A 19,243-nucleotide genomic window follows, 5' to 3' on the forward strand; every position below is an offset into this window, starting at 1 on the left:
GGTCATGGATCCCCTCTGGAACTGTGAACTTGCTTTTATAAGTTGCCTCTGTCATGGTGCCTTTTCACAGTGACAGAAAAGTAACTAAGAGGCCATGTTTCCATAGCAATCACCTTAATGACTTAGCTCTCTCCCCAGCCATTTCCTCTAACTTTGATTAATCTAACATCATGCTTGTTTATGTCCAATCAGACATCTGTCACGGTGATCAAAAGTTCCTGCCTTCATCACCAATAACATCTGAACTCATGTCAACAATGCCGAAGTCTCGCCATCAGACTCAGTAAACACTACACTTACCTGTGAAAACACTGAGCAGCCCAACTAAACCAGCCTATGTTGGTGTCCTTGTGGCTGTTCTACTGCTGTGAAGATGCACCATGACCAAGGCAGCTTATAAAATGCAGCATTTAACTGGGAGATTGCTTATGGTTTCAGAGGGTTGGTGCATGACCATCATGGCGAGAAGCATGGTGGCACCCGGGCTGACATGGTGGCACATGCTGACTGCTAAGAGCTCACTTCCTGATCTTAAGCAGGCAGTGGAAGAGACTGGGCCTGGCGCAGGTTTCTGAAACCTCAAAGCCTACCCCCAATGGTACACCTTCTCTAACAAGGCCATATCTCCTAATTCGTCTAAAATAGTCCATCATTCAAACATATGAGCCTATGGGGCCATTCCCTGTCAAACTAGCACAGTCAGGATTGTTTACTATCTGCTAAATACCTCGGGCCTCCTACAGAGCCAATGAAAAAATCAGGGACACCAATATGTGATCAAGGAGAGCTCTGCCCTCTCAGATGAGCAGGAACTAAGCTTTGAACAGACATTAACACAAGGAAGGAGGTAGGGAAAGTCCAACTCACCATAGAAGAGGAAGGCCTTGGTCATAGGATGATGCTGGAAGGTCCTGTTGATGGTAAAGAAGCAAGCATCTGCCCCACACTGGCCGAGCCTGCCGGTCTCTCCAGTCAGTGGGGACCACCACAGCAGGATGGGGTAGTTACCAGCATCCACCTTGTTCCTCTCGTCCAAGGCCAGTGCCTCCTTTTTAGGAAATGGATTCGGGTGTTTCGGCTCTCCCTCCACATCTTTATGTCCATCTTGCAAATTAGAGTTTCGAAACTTCTTCCTTTCAAACTTCCCAAGCTCAACCACTACCTGAAAGTGAAGAGAGCCAGTATCAGAATCCAGTTCATTTCATTCAGCACATGTCCCATCTGTCCTGATGATTTTGCTTCCTGTCAGTCTTTGGTAACAACATACCAAAACTCTGTTGTTTTCAACAAAATCTCAAACATTCTATTTTACCAATAAAGACTCAGGAGCCATATGCTAGGATGAAATCCTGCTAGCTCAGAGAGACAGAGAAAGCAACCAGGTGACCTTCCTCGTCAGCCAACATCCCAAAAGGAAAAGCAAGCCCTCCTTCTCCACACTGGCTCAACACCTTTCAAACTGAACGTCCCTCACTTTTACTTCCTCTCTATCCATCCTTCTGATTCCCTATTGCTCTCTATGGGTTTTTCCTATGTTCACTCCCTGTCAACTGGTTGCTTGCTCTGCGTCTTGACCTACGGTTGACTTTATTAATTCTGTTTACAATAAACAGAAAGCGCTTGGATTAAAGGTGTGTGCTAAGGCTGAGCCACATCACAACTAGAAACACGTTTATCCAGAAAATAACATAATTTGGGGACTCACACTGTTATCAAATATCCTGCAGCAAAGTTCCTTTAAAATAGCACACATATTACTATACAATTCTAGAAGTCAAGAGCGAGGCATGGGCTTATTATAGTCTAAACTCAAAGGGCCAGCAAATGTATATTCTTCTCTATAGACCCCATGGGACAGCCCAACCTCTTGGTTTTTTCTATCTTTAAGGAATAGCTCACAATGCTTGTTTGGCTCATGACCCCATTTCAATATTGAGATCTACTGATACCACTTCCCTCACTGCTGATATCAACCCTCTCTGTGACCACATCTAGGAAAGGTTCACTACTTTTAACACTTGTGATTACCTTCAATCTCTATGGATAATTCAAGATTACCTCCTTTCTTGGTCCTCCTTTCTTGGATGCTGTAACAGCACACCTGAGACTGATAATCTCTAGAGAGTAAAGATTTGTTTCTCATAGTTCTAGAGACTACAAGATTCAACATTGAGGAACCAATGAGAGGGAAAGGGTCAGGAAGGGCTGGGGTGAAGCTTAGTGCTAGTGCCCTTTACAATCAAACCAGTGGGCTGAATCCTGGCACATTATTTTAGAACCAGAAATGGTGGTATATACATGTGATCCTAGCACAATAAGAAGCAGAGGCAGGAGATACCAAGTTCAAGATCAACATGGAATCTATCTCAAAAAGAAAAAAGGAGAGGGGGGAATCGAAGTCATCATTTTATCAGCCGCCAGCCCCTAAGATAGCACAGTTCCAGGATAATGGCATCGAGCCCACAGCACAGCACCTTTTCACATCCCACCTCTCATCACTCTGGATTAAATTTCCAACATATAAACTTTGAAGGACATATTCACACCAAAGCCTTTCCCCACCTCAAGCTACATTCACACTAATCACACCTGCAAAGTCCCTTCTGCCACATGAAGTGATATGTTCACAGTTTCCAGAGGTTGAGATTATCTGCCAACCAGGGTTAGTAATTCTAACTGACAGTCAGACACAGAGGGCCCTGAAACCTGTCCCAGGATCCCAAGGGATGATTTACTGACTCTTCCCCAGTGACCCACAGAGGGTTTGCACCTGGAATGGGAGAAAGTACACACACAGCAGCCAGAGACCACTCCTTTTTAATGGGCATGCTTTTCCTGGTATGAGAGAGGGCCCACTGGCCACCAGGCATCACATGGAGTTTGTAACTCCCTGCAAAAAGGGGAAAACTTGAAGTACCCGTGCCAACTAAAATGTTAAGACCTTTCCTATGAAAACCAAGTGCTATTCCAAAAAAGTAAAGCAATTACATTAGCTCTGAGCAACCAAACGCCAGTCAGCCCTTGCCAAGAGCTTTCTCTGCATTTTTATAATGTAATAATATGGCTCTTCCCCAAAAGCTTGAGGGAAGGGAGTTAATTTACAGCCCCAGACCTTTTCTTTATTTGACCTTCCTTGCTAATGTTCAACCAGTAACTTAAGGAGAAAAAAGAAAAGGCTGTCAAAAACTTCAGGAGATGGAACTTAAAATACAAAATGTGTTCCCTACGCCTCACCCATGTCCCCTGTGTGAAGTATAAAGTTCATTAGAAATTACAGAGGCAATTTAAGGAGATAAATACACTCTTAATGTATACTTATCCCCAGATGCCATTGTTGAGTTATAGGAAATATGGGAGACAGAAGGACATTAAACAAAACCCTAAGGATAAGATCAGCAAAATCTACAATCCAAAAGAGAAATAAGCCAGTTTCTTCAACAAATCCAGGACAGGGAACAAAATATGGAACAAAAGAAACCTCCCAAACAAACAAAAAAAAAAAAAAAAAATACAAATGCAAAGTTTGAGATTCGCCACCCAGATGCAGTGCAAAGATGTACTCATTTATTGCAGATTCAAAATGCCATTACAAAAGAGCTTTCCACTGGGGAAATCTAGCGTGCCTGCTGCAGCGGGTACTGAGGAATTACTGTTCCCTGCCTGGGTGAGATGACACTTGTGTGACTTTGGTTTTTGAAGACTGTGACTGGAGAAATGGTTCGGTGACTAACTGGACTTACTACCCTCCTCGAAGACCTGACTTTGTTCGTAGGACCTACACTAGGCAGCTCAAAACTCCTATAAATCTAACTACGTAGGATTAGGATCTGACACCCTCTTTTAGCCTCTTTGGGCACCAACAAAACTGGCACATTTTCACACATACATATACAAACATGTAGGTACATACACAACGCACACGAGCACCCACACACACACACACACACAAATAGATAAACCTTTTAAAGTCTAATTGAGTGACATCATGAGCTCACTCACAGTTCCAGCACTCAGAACAAAGGGGTTTAGGACAGGAGGACAGTGAGTTTGAATATGCCAGGGCAGGAGAGACAGACGCAGACCCAGACACAGAAAGACAGAGATAGATCAACGCAGTCTCAAAAAGAAAAATGGTCCCTATCTGTTAGAAAAAAAACATACCAATGTATAGCGCTACAAGGATTTGTTTGAAAATACCCCATGTATATTCCTGAATGGTTTTTGCAAGTAGGTAATTAAAATTCAAAAATAAAAATACATATACACGTAGACAAAATATAACGGTGTGGATTTAGAATGATGTTCCAGAATGTTTGGGCTTAACTGGGAGGTTAATGTTGCATTGCCATGAGTGGACTACCATTTGTATTATTCATTTTTCTCATTGCTATGGCCAAAAACCCAACAAGAAGCAAGTAAAATAAAGAGTGCTCGCCTTTGGCTCACAAACTGGGAGCACAGCACATTGTGGCAGGGAGGTCACAAAGGCAGCGGCTCGTGTGGTGGGAACATGTGACTAGCTCTCCCCCTCCCAGCGTGGCAGAACAGGGGGCACAGAAGAGATGCTCATTTCCTTTTCTCCTTCTTTCCCTTTTATTTAATCAGGGCCCCCAGCCCATAGCATGGTGCCACAGATATCCAGGTTAGCCTTCTCTACTAAATATCCCTGGAAAAGGCCTCACTGTCTCCTGGGTGATCCTAAACCCGGTCAAGTGAACAATGAAGATTAACCATCATGTCATTGATTTTTAAAGTACAGGGTATAAAACGTGATGTGGGCTGAATTATACACTAAGGTACGTGTGTCTGTACCTAGTGGTACAGCCTGGAAGGAGACAATTACATTTAAATAAGGCCATTAGGGCTCTAATCCAGTATAACTGAGATCACTATAAAAGGGGATGTAGAGCAAAGCTGGGCACTTAGAATCACAGAGGAAAGACCAGATAAACACAGAGGGAAAAGACAGGGAGGCAGGTCTCAGAAGACACAACCCAGCCAACACCTTGGTCTTGGGACAACCCAGGCTCTATTTACAAGACAATTTATCTTACTTAAGCTTCTAGGTGTAAGTTAAGAAGGATCCACAACAGGCTGTTTCTTTAATCTACCTCCACCCTACTTATGCATCTAGCCTATGAACCACTAAAAACAGAACGACTTGGAATACAAGCATTACATTCGTCATTAGCAGTGTTTTCCACATGTCTAATACTCTGAAACACGAAACACACCTCGCAGGACAAGGGGACAGGAGACAGTCTCGATATCTCCAGTGACAACACCAGACCTGAGCCACGACGGGCTTCCTGGTAGAGACCACACCACTTCCTAGGTTTGAAAACCAGAAATGGTGTGCATGGCAGAACCGTCTAGTTTATTCCGATATCCACAAGAGAGCACGGAGCTGAGACACGGGCACAGCGCATGTCCGGAAAGCTACTACGGTAATCCAATGCCTGGGAAGATCGCAGCGTCCCTCACGGAGGAGCAGAAAACTCGAGCCCTGTACACGAGGTGCTCAACTCCCCAGACAAATTGATAAACACTTCTCTAATCTAAACCCAATCAGGAGCATGTAGAATGTCAGAGCCCCTGCCCAACACTTCACAGTTTTCAGAGGTCTCTCATTCAATCCTCATAAGGGCCCTGCAGCAAAGTCCAGACGGCATCTTGGTTTCTGTAAGTCCCATGATTTACCCCCACCCATCATGAATGTGTAAGCACCATCTGGGTTGTGACCGGGAGAACTGGTACTTCATGGGGGGCACATTGAGCTTATGTCTGTACTTACTGTCACTGTGCGATATTTATTTTAACCTGAAACCAGAAAACAGAGATGGAAAGTTAACCTTAAGAAATAAGTGTGAGGGCTGGAGAAATGTCTTGGTTCATCCATCCAGACATCCTTGAGCTAGATTTAGTAATGAAGCCAGCTCAACCAGATTAGGAGGTCAAGGTCAACCTCAGCTACATAGAGAGTTCAAGGACAGGCGTTATTACTAAGACCCAGTCTCAAAAACCAAAAAGCCAGTGAGCTAGGGTGGTCATAGGCTGTAGAGTTAAACCTGCTACTACTATATGACTAAATGGTCATATAGTCAAATTACCTTCTAAATATATATATTCATAACTACAGATCCGGACTGCTCTCAACATTGGCCAGAGAACCTTCTTTTAAATAGGTAGCTTTCAATGCAGAGATGTGTAACTGGTTTAAGTACTGAGAACAAGAAACTTAGTTCTTAATAGGCTCTCTCTCTTTCAACTCCACAACCATCAAGGCTCAGAGAACATCACAGACAAGGAGATGAAAAGCACGTAGGAACTACAGGATGGGGAAGAATACTGTGAAATACTCTTTTCTAGACATGGCAAGGTTCCTGCATGAATGACCTCTTAGCAGCATGATTACCTAAAGGACACCTACATATGATTAAGCTAGCCAAAATTCCACATAGATGGGATGGCTACCCACCAGGCCCCACCCATCACTCAGAAGCTATTAGCAGCCAATGCTGCTACAGAGGAAAGAATCATTCTACTTTGAGGCTATGACCACCAGTACTTTCTCAGGCTCCAGTATGTGGGCCTAGATCCACGCTCTCGTGAGCAGCACTAATCTGACTCTGGGCTATAAGAGAAGGAGAAGGAAGACAATGTAAAGTTGGGGATTGCTAAGGTTTGCTGATTTAAATAAAGATAAATGTTCCCCCACCATCTTCGGCATTTGAGTGTTTGGTCTCCAGGAGTGGCAAGGTGTGGGGAGGGTTAGGAGGTCTAGTCTTCCTGTAGGTGTGTCAGAGGAACTTGGTTGTTTGCAATTCAAGGTGTGAACTCCCAGTCCCCTCTCCCTCTCTCTGTCTGTCTCTCTGTCTGTCTCTCTGTCTCTCTCTGTCTGTCTGTCTCTCTCTCTCTCTCTCTCTCTCTCTCTCTCTCTCTCTCACACACACACACACACACACACACATACATACATACACTTATTTATTGTAGGTAGGAGCTCAAGCTGATACAGTCCCCATGGGAGTCAGTGTGAAGGCTCCACAGGAAGATGGCAATCAATCTACATCAACGTTGGACAATACTACTCTTACTCTTATGCATGCACCCGAAAGACTCTGTATCCTACTACAGAGACACTTGCTGACCCATGTTCAACACTGCTCTACCCATAATAGCCAGAAATTAGAAACAGCCTAGATGTCCATCAACCTAATGGAATTTCATTCATCTATTAATATAAATGAAATTTGCAAGTAAATGATAAAGCTAGAAAAATATTCTGAATGACATAACAGAGACCTGAAGAGACAAATGTGTTTACGCTTATATGTCAATGTTATCTTATAAACTTCTGATAGGTGTGCCATCATCTGCAAAACCACAGCTGTTAGGTAAGCAGTAAGGGATTAGAGAGGGGAGGAGCTCTCCAAGGAGGGAGAGCAGAATATAGTGTTATGGAGAAATAAAAGGTAAACATGAGGATTAAATGGGGAGATGGACAGGAGAGAGTAAAGGATGGAATTTGGGGGAGGGACAACTAACACCAAAGGCCATTTGAAAAACCATAGAGAAACCGACTCCCATAGATGCTTTGTAATATACATAAATATGCAAAAGAAATATTAATGAAACCACCCCAAAAAATAGGGGAGACAATGCCCCAATTAGACATCTTATGCCACCAAGGAAAACTTCCAGTGCCAGGAAAGGGTAATATCTCGTTGAGTCAGTGTTCAAAGGGGTCCTATGGAGAACCCAAAATATCACAGGTTACTCTCAAGGCTTTTGGTTGCTTTCTACACACTGATGGGAAGGCCCTTTTGCTAAAGATACTACTGACTATGTCACTGAACATTGAGACAACCACCTGGAGAACCACTAGAAACTTCACATGCTGGGAGCCGCTCTGCACACTACCAAAGAACAAAGGTGACGATCAAGATCAGCCAGCTACAAACCCTGCAACCTACAACAGCAACCTGCCTACATCACATAATGGTGTGACAGTGGCACAAATGTTATGGGAGTAACCAATCACTTTTTTTTTTTTTTAATTAGGCTTCAGGCTCACTCCATGAGGAAGAATTCATGCCTGAGATTTCCAGGGTATCCAAGAACATCAGAATGGATAGAACATGGCCCTATGGGGAAAACTATAAATACTGTTGACCTACTAAAAGGACATAAATAAATAAAAGGTCCCCTAATGACATTCTACTCTACCTATGGGACACAACACAGAGACCCACAACTAGACAATGTGTAAACAGTGAGAGCTTGGATCACTCAGTTCTGAATGGGATGTCTTCATCAAATCCTTTCCTCAAGGATCAGGGAGTTCTACAGAAGAGGACGCAGAAAGACTGTAAGAGCCAGAGGTAATAAATGACTCTAAGAAAACAGTATCTTCCAGACAAAACAATACTGATGCACATACTGACTCAGAGACCAGGGCAGCATGCACAGGACCTGCACAGATTCAACCCTAGCCAAGAGCCACCTACAAGTGATACCAGCCTGCAATGAGAAAATCAATTTTCTCCAATGGAGTATCACTGGGTATATCAACTATATTCCATAGCAGACTCCATGCCAACACACACACACACACACACACACACACACACACACACACACACACACACACACACGGGGGGGGGGGGGGTGAAGAAGAAAGAATAGAAGAATAGAATTGAAGTGCTCTCCTTTGCAGTGTGTGGGTTCACAATGCTGAAAAGTTAAGCAAACATCAATTACTCCAAGTCCTGGGGAAGAGAACTGGGAAGGAAGGAGATGGTAAAGGCCTAGCAATGAATCTGCTCTACACAACCCAGATTCCCGGTACCTGGAGTGTGACCATCAGAAAGACAGTTGCTGTCACACACAGGCAAGATGCCAGAAGCGTCCTCCTCTGAATCCGAACCATGCTGCCCCGACACGAATGACTGACAAAGGGCTGGCCCGGCCACCAGGTGTCCTCTAGTCAGCCCACAGCCAGAGACAACTTCTCGTGGAGGAACCATCTGGGTGCCAATCTCCTGCTGGGAGCTGGTTTCCATGAAGGACTGAGAGCCAGAGTTCCAAATGGGCCTGGCTTGGCCTGGCGGGCACTGAGAGGGAACAGCATGCAATCTTCTTAGGCTATCATCAGAACAGCTGGAGTCCTCAGACACAGTGCCATCCAAAAACACTGCAACAAATGAATAGCATTTTAACCATTATGAAGGATTGATAGGCCTAGCCTTACCAGGTAAAAAGCACAGAAGTCTTAAGCTAAAAGGAACCTTACAGATCATATACATAAAACTAATCATATCTATATACTTAATACCTCACTCAAAAAAAAAAAAAAAAAAAAAAAAAAGGTAACTGAGACCAAAATGGTCTAACTTCCTTGGGGCCACACAGTTCCAACAACTCCCAATATCTCCCCGTAATTCCTCTGCCATCAGAACATAAATTCCAGGGTTACTTACTTACAAGAAGTTACTTCCTAGACAGGAATAAAGAAACAAACCACACACACACACACACACACACACACACACACACACACACACACACACACACTTCTGATAAAGCTAGGGAGAATAAAGGTTGAGGCTAAAGAAATCAACCAGGCCATCAAGGGCTTCTGTTTTCTGGGTTATTTGCTGAGTCTTTTGCACAAAGTATAGCAAAGCAAGGGGCTGTGCGGGGAATGGGAGTTTCTGAAAGCATCAGCTAAGATTTTCATCTAACTGAGCTGGGTGAACATTTTTGATGTTTTGGAGACAGGTCCCCATGAAGCCAGGCTGGCCTCAAACTCACTATTGTAGCCACAGATAGCCCTGAACCTCTGATCCCTCCCCCACCCCGATTCTGCTTCCTAAATGCTGGGATTATAGGCACTCACCAGCATGCCCAGATTTACAGGGCATTAGGAATGAAACCCAGGGCCATGTATATTCCAGACAGGCAACAAATCAACTGAGACACATTCCCAGCCTCTTCAGAAAATTAATATTGATTGATTAATTAATTAGTTAATTAATTAGGGTCAGACTCTCCCTAGCCTCCCCCATCCCAGTTCTCCAGGTGGGAAGATGCCACCAACTGATTTCCATTCTCACTCCCTGAGATTCCTACCAGAGGGGGACATAGAGACTGAAGTGGCCTCCTCCTGTAGCCAGAAAGGAATTACAGTGGAAGGAGGATGACATCAACCTACCCACAAAACCTTCAACCCAAAACCTGTCCTGACAAGATGCACAGAGATAAAGATGGAGCAGAGACTGAGGAACTGGCCGACCAATAACTTGTCCAACTTGAGACCCATCCCATAAGAGAGAGCCAACCCCTGACACTATTAATGATACTCTGCTATGTTAGCAGACAGGAGCCTATTATAACCCATCCCGAGAGGCTTCTTCCACCAGCAGATGGAAACAGATGCAGAGACACACAGCCAAACATTAGGTGGAACTTGAGGAGCCTTGTGGAAGAGTGAGAGATAGAACTGAGCAAGGTGTGTGTGTGTGTGTGTGTGTGTGTGTGTGTGTGTGCACATGTATGTGTGTAATGGCAATTTACAAGGCAGGCCATGAATTTGAGAGAAAACATGGGAGGAGTTTGAGGGATAAAAGAAAAGGAGAAGAATACTGTAAATATAATCTAAAAAATATATATTACAAAACTACAACTTTGATAAATACTACACACAGAAACAAGTTTAGCTCTGAAATTCACGCATTCTTGGTAGTTTTTAACATTAATACTATAAAATTCATACTAAATGATACTAACACTGAAAACAACCAACCCTGAATAGGACAGCTGTCAGCTGCTGGGTCAGGGAGGAAGGGAACAAAAGGCTCTAAGAACCCAAAGCAGACTTCAGGATTCTATTCGGTGCATATAAATCACTATTAGCTACATAAGCTACGGAGCTAACATTTTGAATTCCAGTCTCAGGTTCTCTCCTTCAAACTTAATTTCAATCTGAATAAGTTACTCAGTATTTCTAGTCCTCAGTGTGTTCACTGTTAATAATAAAGTCCATCTTTTCCCTTGCATGACAGAAAGATTATTAAGTTTTCATTTTATGTGCAAAAGCAATTTACTATAGCTATAATTAGTATGACCCAGATTAGGTAGTAAAATATTCCCATCTTAGATGGGAATAAAACTACATCATTTTCAGCCCAGCTAAACAGGTCAGTGGGTAAAAATAATTTACCATGTGAACCTCCAACCAATGTTCGAGCCCCGGAACTCATGGTGAAAGACTAGAAACCACTTCCAGAAAGTTGACCTTCGACCTTCACATGTATTACTGGCAGCCATATCTGCCGTACACCAAACACAGGCACAATCATATAAATCACTGAAAGTAGAATTAAGACTCAGCTGCCCAAGAGTTTCAGATCTGTCTTTTCACTCAATCTTATTAAAATCACTTTGAAGAAAAAGACAAAATAGAGATTGTTCCAGTTATGACAAAAGGGGAAAAACCTTACTAAATTTAAGCAAATGGCCTGGGATCATATTTTTAGGAACTGGTCTAGAAATCAGGTCATGTGATTTCAAGATAATTGGAAGAAAGAGACGCCAGAAACATGGCAGCTATTAGGACAGAAGGAGTCGAGAATGAAGGAAAACATACTCTGAAGAGAAATTCGGGAGCCAGTTTGGGATATTTTTATAGCAACTATGAAAAGACTGAGGAGTAGAAATACTTAGTAACTTCTCCAAATTGATATTAGGTTTAAAGGAGAGAGCTTGTAGTCTGCAGGGCTTTGCTTTTTGTTTTTGTTTTTGCTTTGCGATTTTTATACAGTCACATCAACTACCAAAGAATAAATCAAGAGTACAAATTCCCTTCACGTACATCACCTCAAGTTAGGTTACTGCTGAAGCCAGGGCTATAGTAAGGCGCCAGGCACCTGGCTGTGATTTAAATATTCAGAACTAAAGAGCAAATTCCAGTATCTGAATTACACTCGGTAGCAACCTGCCGGGCCTCGGGGTACATTTGCAACAGTAGCAGGCAATCCAACCCATGCCAGGAAGTAGCCAGGACCATGTCATCAAGTCACAAGTCCTCCAGCTGGGCAGGGCAGATGGCCCCACAGAGCATCATTGCAGCCCTCAAGCTCCGGTGAAATGGAGCTCCAAGGGATGAACCCTCAGAGTTCTTCAGAGAGAACGTCAAGGCGATGCCCCGTAATCGGCCATTCATAGGCCATGGTATGTAACATCTGAAATGAACTCTGACTAAGCACTTCCTAACTGAGAGCTGAGCTTCCCTGACGCCCTGTGTGGCTGCTCCTCGCTCTGAGGTTGCCTGTCTGCTCTGAGGAAAGGGTCTAGTACAAAGAAATGAGCAGGAATTAATTCCTGTTTCGTTTCTCTAGAAGGTAAGGCAAAGTATCCCAAAGGAAATCCGCAGACTCTGGGTGCCAGGCTGCAGATCTTGGCAGTGAGGAGCCAGCAACAGAACCAAGGAAAGATGTCTGCCCCATCCCCGATGAAGGTGATAAACCAGATCAGGTGACATGCCACACACACTGAGTTGTCTAACTCTGGGACTGTTACTCTTCTTGTTGCTGTAAGAAAGTATGTGACAGGGCTGGAGAGATAGCTCAGAGCACTGACTGCTCTTCTAGAGGTCATGAGTTCAATTCCCAGCAACTACACGGTGACACACAACCATCTGTAATGGGATCTGATGCCCTCTTCTGATGTGTCTGAACATAGTGACAGTGCACTCACACAAAATAAATAAATAAATCTTAAAACAAAATGTTGCTGCCAGCTACCATAAACCACATAGGCATTGAATACACATACATATGTATTTTTAAAAAAGGAGAAAGTATGTGACAAAAGCAACTTAAGGGACTTAAGGGACCCAGGGTAGGCTGGGTTTGGCTGTGAGTGGGCTGCTCACACTGTGTCCAGTCAACATACAAGGGGAAGCTAGTGCTCTGCTCTAAACCAGCACACGGGGTGCCCCTGCCCCTGCTCTCCTTCAGAGCAAGCCTTCCCTTCTCAACAGAACCTTTCTGGAAACACTCTCTGAGAAGTTTCCAGAGTCATGCTTCCCTGACCCTGATAATCAAGATTAACTATCTCCCAAATCCTGACATTCCTCCTCCCTCTCCCTGCTGGCAGGTTAGAAGTGAGGCAGAAGACACACAGCTCTAGAATGACTTCTCTGATTGGTTCTCCATTAGTAATTGGGGAGTCTTTGCGAGGCTATAAAGATTAACACCAGAGATGGGTTTCAGAAGAATCTAATTATCAAACCTGAATGATTCATGGTAATACTTAATTTCTCAAATAGACTCGGTTTTCCAAGGGATATTGTCACTCCATAATGCATAAATCTCCAGTACACCCCTTAAAGTGTGGTTGTCCTTAGGAAGAAATGGCATGGGACACTGGCCAACCCGAACACTCAAAAGGAAAGCCAGATGTGAACCCCATTCTATTTCTCTCACTTCCTTCCATGGTCTCTTCCTGGGGGCCTACTTCATCACCCAGGCCCCACCTCCTTAAGGCTCTACAACTTCCCCGTACAGTGCCACCAGTTAGGGACCAAGCGTGTACGAACATGAGTTTGTGGGAGAGGGTGTTTGGTGCAGAATGACGAGAGGAAGATGCCAGGCTTCTTGGGACAATCCTGCATACATACAAACGCACTGAGATATAGTCTGGGAAGGTTTGTGCTCTATGCCAGATGTGAGTAACATTGGCCAAATTATCACCTTTTCCTTTATTTCCTAAGTATAACCTAAGGAAAGATTTCTGAATGCTGTTTATAAGGGGAAAAAAAAACTTGAGAACTGCTTTATTTTTGTCCTTGAAGAATGCAGGATGAGCAGTAATGCAGTAACAATGGCGGCTCTGATCCTCTGCTGGGCACTGCCACCTAGCAGGAAGCCTTCAGATGAGTTATCTCAACTTCGGGATTTTAACTCACCTTTTTGGTCAATTGATACATTGCCTTTGGCTTAGAAACAAAGACAGGTTTTGGTTTTCTTTTTTCTTTTCTTTTCTAAGGCAGGGTCTGGCCACACAGCATAAACTGGCCTCTAAATCACCTTCTCATGACCTGGTTTCCAGAATGAGTGCTAGAGATACAGGCCATTGAATAAGAATGAGATGGGGGGAGGGGAAGGGGGAGGGGAAGGGGAGGGGAAGGGAGGAGGAGATAGAAGAGGGAAAGCACCTAGTAGATATTAGGGAGAGCATATAGCTCAAGGCAGGACAGCTGGGAGAGTCCAGAGCGGACTTGACTGAGCCAGGCCAAGGGGCAGAGCAGCGGAGGGAAGTACTGCTAACTAGATTAGTTTAGGGGACTGAGTATGACAGGAGGACCCTGTGACAAGTAAGAACTGAGAGATGCTGGGAGAACAGGGCTGCCAACCTGAACTCTGGTATGTTCATAAGCACCTCAGTTAGTCCTCTTTTGAAACCCATTAGCGGTGGAGAGGCCTGAAAAGCATCTGAGAGGCCGTTCGTTCTAAGCCTAAAACAAGAGTACTCTGTATGTTTTTAGCTGGAGCATTCAGCGTTCAAACACTTGGGCTGATTATTCAGCACAGAAACGAATTCAGGCGGTCCCTGAAAGAACTCCACCTGAGTGGACGGTGGAGCAAAGGGAAGCAAGATTCTAGATTGTAGTTTGACATCTCCAGAAAGTCTAGGACTGGCCCCGTGCGTGTGAGGAGTGGTGTGCCCGCATCTGAAGGCATTCCGGCCCTGAATATCGGCTAGCCTGATTCACAATTGGACCTATCCGGGTTGCATGCATTGCACAACACAAATGAATCCTTCACCCATTATTCTAAGCGCTGTTTCAGGGCACCGTGTGAGTGCTTCGGAGTTAATCTATTGGAGCTGTTATGCTAAGAAAAAGGCATTTTGTGTAAGATTTGCTATCAGTTAACGAATAGTGAAAAAACCTCAATCAAATATCATTTTTTTAAAAAGTTCTGTATCTTGTAATACAAAATGAGTCATATTTTTTAAGTGCCCTAGCTGAATACAAAACCCTAAGAAATGTGTGTGGATAATCAAAACCTGCTCTTAGGGAGGCGCTTCCAACGTATCTACTAAATGCACACTGTATCCACCTCAGGAAAGTCCAAACTGCTACTCTCTGGACTCAAGTTCTATCAACAAGTGTTTCTAGGGGGAAGCGCCTAGGTACAAGCTGCAGTTCTCAATTCAGCGGGGCCTTGAGACTTTTGCCTGGGGCCTTGGGCAGGAAGCTGAGTTGCAGCCCCAACTCCGTGCTAAATCAGACCCTAGGGATACTGAGCTCCTCCCTGTTCCCCGAGCCCAAAGTTCCGGGGTCACCTGCTCCCAGCTGTGCTCTCAGTGGCTAGATCTCCTTGCGCCCCAGTTTCTGGCTCTGGAAAGCGGTGCTGAGGGTTTTAGGATCGCACACATCCTCCCTCCCGGGAAACTCGGTGCTTCGCCAGGGCCCAGCAAACTGTCTCCTTTTACTCTCCGCTTCTGCACAGCGCCCTAGTCTCCACCGGCAGCAGGAGACTCACCTTAGGCGTCAGGGCATCAAAACAAGTCTCCAGCACAGTACTTCCACCGTCCTCAGGGGATGCGGAACGCGCTACGGGCTCCCCAGAGTCCTCACTTTCTATTTACCCGCCCGAGCTCTCGCGGAGACCCGGAGAAGGCTCGATGGAATGGCAGGCGCGGCTGCCAGATCATCCGGCTGCAGTCAACCTCCGAGATCCTGGATCCACGTTTTCTTGGATGCGGTGTTTAAAATCCAGCGGTCCGGGCTTCAAAACACTTTGGACCGCCCTCTCACTGGTGCCTCTCAGTGTCATTGGCTCCGGAACGCATCAGGTCCTGATAATTCTGGAAAGTTCTCTATGAAAGCCCCTCTTGAAAGGATGTGCTTTTAAGTCTCAGGAGACTGCTCTCACGAGAAAGGAGAACCGAAGCACAAAGCCAATTCCCAATTTCGGGAAACCAAGGCTCCCAACAGGGGGTTGCTTTGGTCTCAGTGTCTTAGATTGCCAAGTCTGCTGCAAGTTCGTGGTGCCCATGGTGCTGGGATACCTTAGAGACTAAGTCAGTCCTCACTAATAAGATTCGACCCCTTATAAAAAGGTAGTTCCAAATACTATCAGTGTACGTATTCAAATCAGAACAGGTTTGTGAGCCACGGCTAGGTGAAAAATACAGCACGTGAAGTTGTTTTCAATTTTTTATTTACTGGGTTGGTTGGTTTGAGATTTTTGAGACGGGGTTTCAAGACAGTGTGGCCCTGGCTGTCCTGGACCTCGCTCTGTTAGCTGGCCTCCAACTCAGAATGTCCTTGTCTCTATTTTATATAGCCCAGGCTGGCCTTGAACTCATTATCCTCCTATCTCAGTCTCTTGAGTGCTGCCTGGCCTGAAGTAAGCTGTTTTGATTTCTTGGTGGGGTGGGGGAGTTAGGAGTTTTGTTTGTTTGCTTGTTCTTTTTTTTTTTTTTTTTTTTAACAGGACCACTGTGGCAACTTGGCACTGACCTTGGGACAATGTGGTGCACAATGGCTGGAGGGGAAAAAAAGAACAACAATACTGCATTTATTTACCCAAATTGTGATCTCAAAACAGACACAAATAAAAAGCATCAGGTGCTTTCTGATCAATCACTCCTAAGGCTGAATAGCTGTCCTAGTTGGGGTTTGACTGCTGTGAATAGACACCATGGCCAAGGCAACTCTTATAAGGACAACATTGAATTGGGGCTGGCTTACAGGTTCAGAGATCATCAAGGCAGGAACATGGCAACATCAAAGCAGGCCTGGTGCAGGAGGAGCTGAAAGTTCATCTGAAGGCTGCTAGCAGAAGAATGACTTCCAGGTTGGCTAGATGAGAATTTTAAAGCCCACTCTCACAGAGACACACCTACTCCAACAGGGCCACCCCTCCTCTTGGTGCTACTCCCTATGTATACAAACCGTCATAATGGTAGACAGTCCGGTGACCTGTGACTGATCCTTAGCAAAGCAGAATTTTGTGCATCTGAGAAATAACCTTATAATATTTGCTGTCTGTCATCCTGGATATTGAAACCAGAGCCATTGTGCTAAGTAGTTCACATACCCAGGCCTAAGAACATGCTCCACTCCAAAAGGAATCTAAAATTTGAATGTTTGGGTTATTATTATTATTACTATTATTATTATAATTATAGTAATAAGAAACAGGACCTGGTTGTTGAGAGGCATTTTTAGAATCTCAGCACTCAGGAGACTGAGATAGAAAGCTAATGAGTTCAAGGCTAGCCTGTGCTATGTAGTGAGACACTATCTAACTGGTTGGCTTTTTTTTTTTTTTCTTTTTTTTTTTTTTTTTTTTTTTTGGCAACTTGGCGCAAACTGGAATCAACTGGAAGAATAAACCTTAACTGAGAAGATGTCTCCGTCATATTGGCCTGTCAGAAAGTATGGGACCTGGCAACCTCTTCTTAACTAAAGATTAACACGTGGAAAGGCCCAGTGCACTGTGGGAGGTACAAGAAAGGTAGCCAGAAAAGGAAGCCAAAAGCAGCATTCCTTCATCGATTTTGCTTTAGTTCCTGTCCCAAATTCCTGCCCTAACTTCCCTTCCCAATGAACCTGTAAGATGATCAAACCGTTCCTCTCCAAACTGTTTTTGCTCTTGGTGTTTTCTCCTAAGAACAGGAAGCAAACTAGGACAAAAAGAAAGTTGTAGAATATTCATGATGCTCCATGCGGTTATGAAATATGTATATCTCACACCTTCCCACGCACTGAACTTTTATACCTTTAGATCCCAGGCCGAACTGTAACTGTGCTCAGTGGTATCTTTTAATCTTGGGAGGGGGCAGATAGAACTTAGAAAAAAAAAAAAAGTACAAAAAACTAGGGGAAAAAAACAAGTACCAAAATATATCAGATTGTAAGATAAACCTAATCTGTTTCCAGGATCTCCTGCCAGTCAAAGAGCCAGGGGCTGAGGTTAGACCATTTGTCACATGGCAGGTCTTTCCAGTTAAACAAAAAGCCAGTAAGCTGAGAAACATGTCTTCCCTACTCCACATCAGCTTGACAAGCCCAAGGAAATACATCATGAATATAGATAGAGAATTGATTGGGTTTTTTGGTTTTTTTTGGCGGGGGGGGGGGGGGGATATGTACCCAACTTTTGTCCAACAGGGTAGATTTAAATGAAAAGGCTGCAGAGACAGGATGTCACAGTGTTGCTGTGTTTGTATGTGTTTTACATTTCACATAGTGAAAAATGCACCCAGCTTGGGTTTATAGGGACTGAAATGATTCACACTGAAGGAAGAAGAAGAGTGTTGAGGGGGGCTGGGGGGAGCATGCAGAGGAGGGGGAAAGAGAAAACAGGAGGTCTCCATGGGTCAGCATGAGCCCCAGGGTGAAATGCTTCCCCAGGAAGCCAGGCTGCTGGAGCAGAAATAACCCAGGAAGGTTCAAACAGCAAGTATTTGGGGAGCACAGTTGAAGAAGTAGCCAGACTAGCATTAGAGATTTAGGTGAGGGGTGACCCCAGTAATTGCTCAGAGCCTGATAAGTACATCATAACTTGAGTCTCATTCATTTGAATCTAGACAGGGATAAGCATAATTCATATTATTTTACTGGGTTATTTACTAACCAGAAAGATAACTACTCACAAAGGAAAGAATCTCACTGGGTACGCGGACCACACTTAACTGGCAGGCCCGTGTCCACAGTAGACAGCCAAAACAAACTGAACTCGAGCAAGGCCTTTGTATCACTGCATTAAGTGGTGGGCACTGACAAATAAGACACAGTTTATTTCTGAACTGGCGAGGCTAAATTTTAAGCCATTTTTTATGGTGATGAAGCATAGAAGCTTATCACTTTTCCCAGTTAAAATGTACAGGGCAGTGTCATTAAATAAATACACATTAGTGAACAGCACCACCGTCTGTCCACCTCCAGAATCTCTTCCCATGTTTCCATGCCCCGGGGCTTTCTGCCTTCCTCCTTAATGCTGTGCCAGGAAGGTTCTAGCACCTGAACATCTGGACTCAACTTATTGCAGATCATTATTTTGCCAATGTCTAGGGAAGCCATGCTGGTAATAGACTCTTCCAGTAATCTTGCCAGGACATCAGGTTTAAATAAGGACTCAGTGCTCCGGTGTCTACACGGTGTGTTATACACGTTTTCTATTTCTACTCTTTCCCAACAGCCTCAGAACCTAGTGTCATA

At 44.3% G+C, this 19,243-nt stretch overlaps 1 protein-coding gene across 1 annotated transcript in view; it reads right to left on the reverse strand.

The window, feature by feature from the left end:
• FUT10 (fucosyltransferase 10) overlaps positions 1–9,095 on the reverse strand; it is a 62,387-nt gene extending 53,292 nt beyond the window's left edge. Inside the window, exons 1-2 of the mRNA XM_080928705.1 lie at positions 8,852–9,095; positions 868–1,162 (exon numbers count right to left, since the gene is read on the reverse strand). Of these exons, the coding sequence (XP_080784831.1) occupies positions 868–1,162; positions 8,852–8,932 (376 nt within the window). The 5' untranslated portion in view covers positions 8,933–9,095. The remainder of the gene's footprint in view (positions 1–867; positions 1,163–8,851) is intronic.
• Positions 9,096–19,243: the final 10,148 nt, after the last annotated feature.

This window comes from Micromys minutus (assembly GCF_963924665.1).
Source record: "Micromys minutus genome assembly, chromosome: 14".
NCBI classification, from domain to species: domain Eukaryota; kingdom Metazoa; phylum Chordata; class Mammalia; order Rodentia; family Muridae; genus Micromys; species Micromys minutus.